At 37.6% G+C, this 4,947-nt stretch overlaps 1 protein-coding gene across 5 annotated transcripts; it reads right to left on the bottom strand.

Annotated features, from left to right (window-relative positions):
• Positions 1-71: 71 nt before the first annotated feature.
• Positions 72-3,938, bottom strand: LOC111391539. Of its 5 annotated transcripts, none has more exons than XR_002702129.1 (7): positions 3,702-3,938; positions 3,365-3,484; positions 1,022-3,174; positions 815-937; positions 655-737; positions 514-565; positions 72-438 (listed from the first exon to the last, which is right to left on the bottom strand). XR_002702129.1 is itself a non-coding variant. In XM_023016776.1 (6 exons), exons 2-4 carry the CDS (start codon positions 1,445-1,447, stop codon positions 729-731), a joined length of 558 nt encoding a protein of 185 aa, XP_022872544.1. In that variant the 5' UTR covers positions 1,448-3,487; positions 3,702-3,930; the 3' UTR covers positions 72-438; positions 514-565; positions 655-728. The 5 variants fall into 5 exon arrangements, 1 of the variants encoding a protein (XP_022872544.1); XR_002702127.1 differs by having other exon boundaries at positions 3,365-3,487; positions 3,702-3,937; XR_002702128.1 differs by having other exon boundaries at positions 1,022-3,169; positions 3,365-3,487; positions 3,702-3,937.
• Positions 3,939-4,947: the final 1,009 nt, after the last annotated feature.

The raw sequence follows: 4,947 nt of genomic DNA, 5'->3' as shown, positions 1-4,947 counted from the left end.
CTCAAATGACATTGAATGTGTTGAAATCATCCTTAAGTTTGACAAACCTATATATGAGCAACCAAAAAATCTTAGGAAACGAAAACATCCTAGCAACTTCACTTTACTGAAAGATAATTGAATATCCATGGAAATGACAATTGAATCTACATGGAAATGAGCTGTTGCAAATCATGTAGTTCAGAAACATAGACACGGTCTGAGTGGTTTACTAGGTTTAGATCAGCATGGAAATCTTTTGTTTCTTTTCTATTGTGTATTCCCATGCCTGAATATTGATCTTATTGACGAACCATCTATTTGAAGAGTCGGTCCAGATCTTGGAGCATGAACGTGGGCAATATGACTTGCAACATCAGGTTGAGGGATCGGTCGGGTTGCACTTGACATCCAACCAGGTATGGCACTTTGAGTGGGCGACATCAGTCCTTGGAGTGGCTGTAATAAGAATCATTTCAAATTTGTCACTAAAATCAAAACAAATGCATACAAAGTTTAACCGGTACAACTTACGCCATTAAACCCCGATGAAATACACAGGTCGCTGGAGCCATTGCACTACCCACTGTGAAAAGTTACATATCAATGGAATTGGAAAAAAAAATGAAAAAACCAAACCGAGTAAACTAGGTACCAGTAAAATCGTATGATTACCTCCATAATTGAGAACAACATTTGATGTTGACGGAGCAATGAAATTTGAAGCTGCGAAGGGTTGTGCAACTGCATTAGTTTCCCTGTCACCCAACATGAAATCAAAACGTAATTACAAACTAGTCCTACAGAATGTCAAAAAACATAAATATTTACTTACCAATATGACTTGTGAACATGAAAGTGGTGTTGATATGGAATGTTCTGCATTCAGTGCAGTATCATGTTGGAGATTGCTCTTTCTCGATCTCGATCTCTGCCCTTTGGTTGAAGGTGACGTTGCCTGCATGACATACAAACTTATAATATTTCAAATGTTATGTTCATTTCGATACGTAGATGACATGAGAAGACAAGAATATAATACCTTTGATTTCTTAGGACCCGACTCCAACGGGCTTTTAGTGTGAAGTTTTTGGGGAGCGCCCTTTCTTTTCGAACATTTTGGATCCTTTATACTTCCACTGACTAAGTCAAATGACACTCTAGATTGCGATTCCAAATGTAAACTAGGTAGCGAAATGCTAATGCCTCTAGAAAACAGCTTCGTAGACACGGTATCGGTACATTGCAACCGAATCCAATCTATTACCACACGGGTTTGCTCTTCATCTTTTGCAATAACGTCTGCCAATGTAGCAAATTCTTTGCACATTCTGTCATACCTCAACTGGCCAGGAGTGCTAACCAAGCTATCATAGTTCATTGCGACCCTCGTGTGGGCTCTACAAATATCTCTCCTCCATCTCCTCAATATGTACCTTTCCGGCACTGATGTGATGATATTACGCATCAAAACTGATATGTCTGCATAGAATTCCTCGAAACTCGAACAGATGACAACTACAAGTAATATCGACCTCCTCTGCACGAAACAACACCAAATTTTTTTTCTTCCTTGTCTTTTCTTTGTAAATTACATCCTCCTCGACCTCATATGTCTTTCCCGAACATCCATCCAATGCAGATATGACGTCGCAGTACATCTTTCCAGTTATCTCGTTTTGAAATTCCCGATACTTAGATATTGTATAAACTGTCTGAAATTGCTTTTCCATTTCATATTTGCTTGCACACGGCACCATCTCCGAGTAAGACTTGAAAATCTGCTTGGAACTCTTTTTCAACTTTATTTCGCAATGCTCGTTCATATTGTTCTATGAATTGTTTCAACAATGTCTTGGAATGAACATAACCATTGAAGAATGCATTCATTCTCTCACTGTGTTGAGTAGTTGACATCCCTAACCAGAAGGTTGTTTTCAAATAACACGGCACCCATTGACCCTTATTTTCATACAACCCCGACAACCACTCATTATCATATAAGTTATATGTGTCAACCATCAATGTCCAACCTTCCTCAAATTCTCCAGCAAACTATGAGTCGTAAACTAAGCCATGTATGAATGAAAATATTTGTTTCTTATCCTCGTGATATCCAAAATTTTCAGGCAACTTCTTCAATATATGTCATAAACACCATCTATGTATCGTGTTCGAAAAAACTATCTGAATTGCATTTTGCATAACCCTGTCTTAATCGATAATAATTTCGTTAGGAGCTTGACCATGCATACACTGCATCCATGTCCTAAACAACCACACGAAGGTATTTGTATCCTCATTAGATAGCAACCCACATCCAAGCAGCATTGATTGTCTGTGATGATTTACTCCAACAAATGGGGCAAAGGGAATGTCATACTTGTTAGTGAGGTAAGTGGTGTCAAACAACACTACGTCCCCAAACTCCTTATACGCTTGCCTACACCTTTTGTTCGCCCATAAAAGATTCTTAAGTAGTGACTCGTCGCCTAAATCGATAGAAAAATAAAACCCAAAACAAGATGCTTGCATTCGAGAAAAGTAGGATTGTATTGCCACGACATCTTTTTCACTTAGTTTTAATCGCCTCACTTGTTCAAGGTGATTTCTACAATCCTTTTCTATGAACGTCATATTCCCATAGCCGCCGGCTTCAACAACTATAGAGTTGTAACTCTTATGCAAAGGAATTTCAACCGTGTCATTCAACTCTAGCTTTCGTTTCACATGAGCAGTCAATTTTTGATTGCATCGATACAACCTAAATTTCGACGGACTTGTTTTATGATTGTGCTTGAGTCGATCGTGCAAATTTTCCATATTCCAAAAATATCTGCGGAAGCAGTTAGCCTTGCTTTGTAACCCACCTGAATTGTTGGTTGTGGCCTTAAAGAGGCGCTTGTGTTATAGCTTCTTCGTCCCTCACAACTACAAGTCAACGTAACATATCTTACTATTCCTTCCTCACCCTTCTTAGAATTTCTTCTCCTCACCGAAAAACCAACGTCATACACATATTTCTTTTGGAATTCATACAACTCATTCTCATCGTTGAACTTCATACCGACCTTAGGAATGTTCGCAACATCTCCTCCTAAATTGTCACCTCCCAACGTGATTACATTGTCCAATGAGCTCTCATTATTAGATTCTACCAATACTTCGTCATCCACCACATCCATTATTTCTTTCCTTACGGCAAAATGAGTGGGAATAGATTAGTGTTATAACAAAATAAAAAAAGTACCATAACTATGTTCATAATTATATGATTTTAATATACTAGAATTGAAATAACATGTTACACAATAGTGAATATCGAATTCGTACGCAAGCAACTATACATGTTCAAACTAAAACTTCAGAAAAGTTTGAATTTTACCTTTCTCAGTCATTTTTTCCACCTCCATCACACTGCAGATGCTTTGTAATCAGGGTAAAGACCTTTGGGTGGTGACGAAGATAAAATTACTTTTCTAAATCGCATGTCTAAAAGGATTTGCTGCTGAAATAAAAATAGTACTTTTAATTATTCCTCCAATGTATGGTCAAAAGCATTTTAGATTGACTATACGGGAATAATATACAGACGAGCATGCTTCTACAATAAATATGATGGCATATTGGTAGCCTATTTTTTATTAGAATGAAATGCTAATGGAATCCAAATAATTTCCAAACGCAGCAAGATTGTTATTCATATATGAAAAGCATTTTACCTTCCTCAATTAACCCACTGCGAGACTACAAGTCTTCAGCACGCAGATTGAGAAAAGTACTAGAAACTATCCACTACGACACCGCACTTAGTGGTATTTTTAGGCTTGGTACTGCACTGTGGAGGTGGAACTATAGTCGGGCGACGAACGCGAAGAGGGGTAAAAATAATCTCAACGTCAGTGCCGCCAAAATCGAAGAAAATTTTCCTCCTGTTTCGCTTATGGCGAGGCTGATTTGGGGATAAATGAAAGGGAAAAGTAAAGAGGTCAGTGCACGGGTTGAATGGGAAATGGGTCGGGTTAGTGAAATAAAAAATACCTAATTGACAGTACATATTCAGGCTTTTCTTTATGAGAATCTTTATTCCCAGTCAAAAAAATCAAGCGACTGTCTCAGCAATTTTAAAATGCTGTCAAAATTGTTGTACATAAAGATTTATTCTATTTTTTATTTGGACTTATTGGTTACATTCACTGTGTACCCATTTACAAGAATTTCATTTTTTCTCTTTCTAGTTGGGCTTATTGGTTTCATTAAGTGGGTGCCCATTTGCAAGAATTTCATCTCATCTCTTTCCAATCATCACAAAGCTCTTTGCCTCTCTACTAACCCTAAATCTGAAATTATGGCCGCCGGTTAACTAAACGAGCTCTCCAACCAACCAAAATGCCATTTTCGATCTGCATTTAGCTATTTGCTTCTCTGTACTAACTCTAAATCTGAATCTTTGGCTGCCAATTAACCAAAACGAACTCTCCAACTACAAAAATCTTCGTCCTCGATCTGAAATCCTTCTTTTCTTGGCATGTTTTGCTTGTTATGGTAAGATTTCTGTGAGTTGGCTTTTTGTATCTTCTCTCTCGATCAGATTCTCATTTATTTTATAATTGGATTTTGTTGATGCTATGGATTTCAAGCATTGAGGCTCCAATCTTCGATCTTCACTGTTGAACCAAATGACCTCCCCCAATGGCCTAAGTCGCCATCATCAATCGTCAATCTTTAGTGTTTGGTCGCATTTTGCTTGATATGGTAAGATTTTTGCTGAGCTGCCTCTTTATCTCTTATGCGTCAATCCGTTTTCACTCTTATTGAAGTATCTATAGTCTCCCTTTCGCTGTTGACAAATTCTTTTGAGTTTTCATTGTGGAGAATGCTAGCATTCACCTAGCTATTCTACATAACATGTTCTATTCTTTTGATTGATTATTTACGATTTTATAATCGAAAATCTACTTCATTTGT

This window comes from Olea europaea, unplaced genomic scaffold (assembly GCF_002742605.1).
Source record: "Olea europaea var. sylvestris unplaced genomic scaffold, O_europaea_v1 scaffold800, whole genome shotgun sequence".
NCBI lineage: Eukaryota > Viridiplantae > Streptophyta > Magnoliopsida > Lamiales > Oleaceae > Olea > Olea europaea.
The sequence above is the reverse complement of the archived record's forward strand: the minus strand, read 5'-3'. Positions and strand labels throughout refer to the sequence as shown.

Bases quoted from the DNA above. Each gene is read 5' to 3' on its own strand.
- LOC111391539 (XM_023016776.1), bottom strand. From the start codon at position 1,447: ATGCGTAATATCATCACATCAGTGCCGGAAAGGTACATATTGAGGAGA. The intron at 938-1,021 runs GTATTATATTCT...TATGTCATGCAG, and splicing joins CGGGTCCTAAGAAATCAAAG to GCAACGTCACCTTCAACCAA.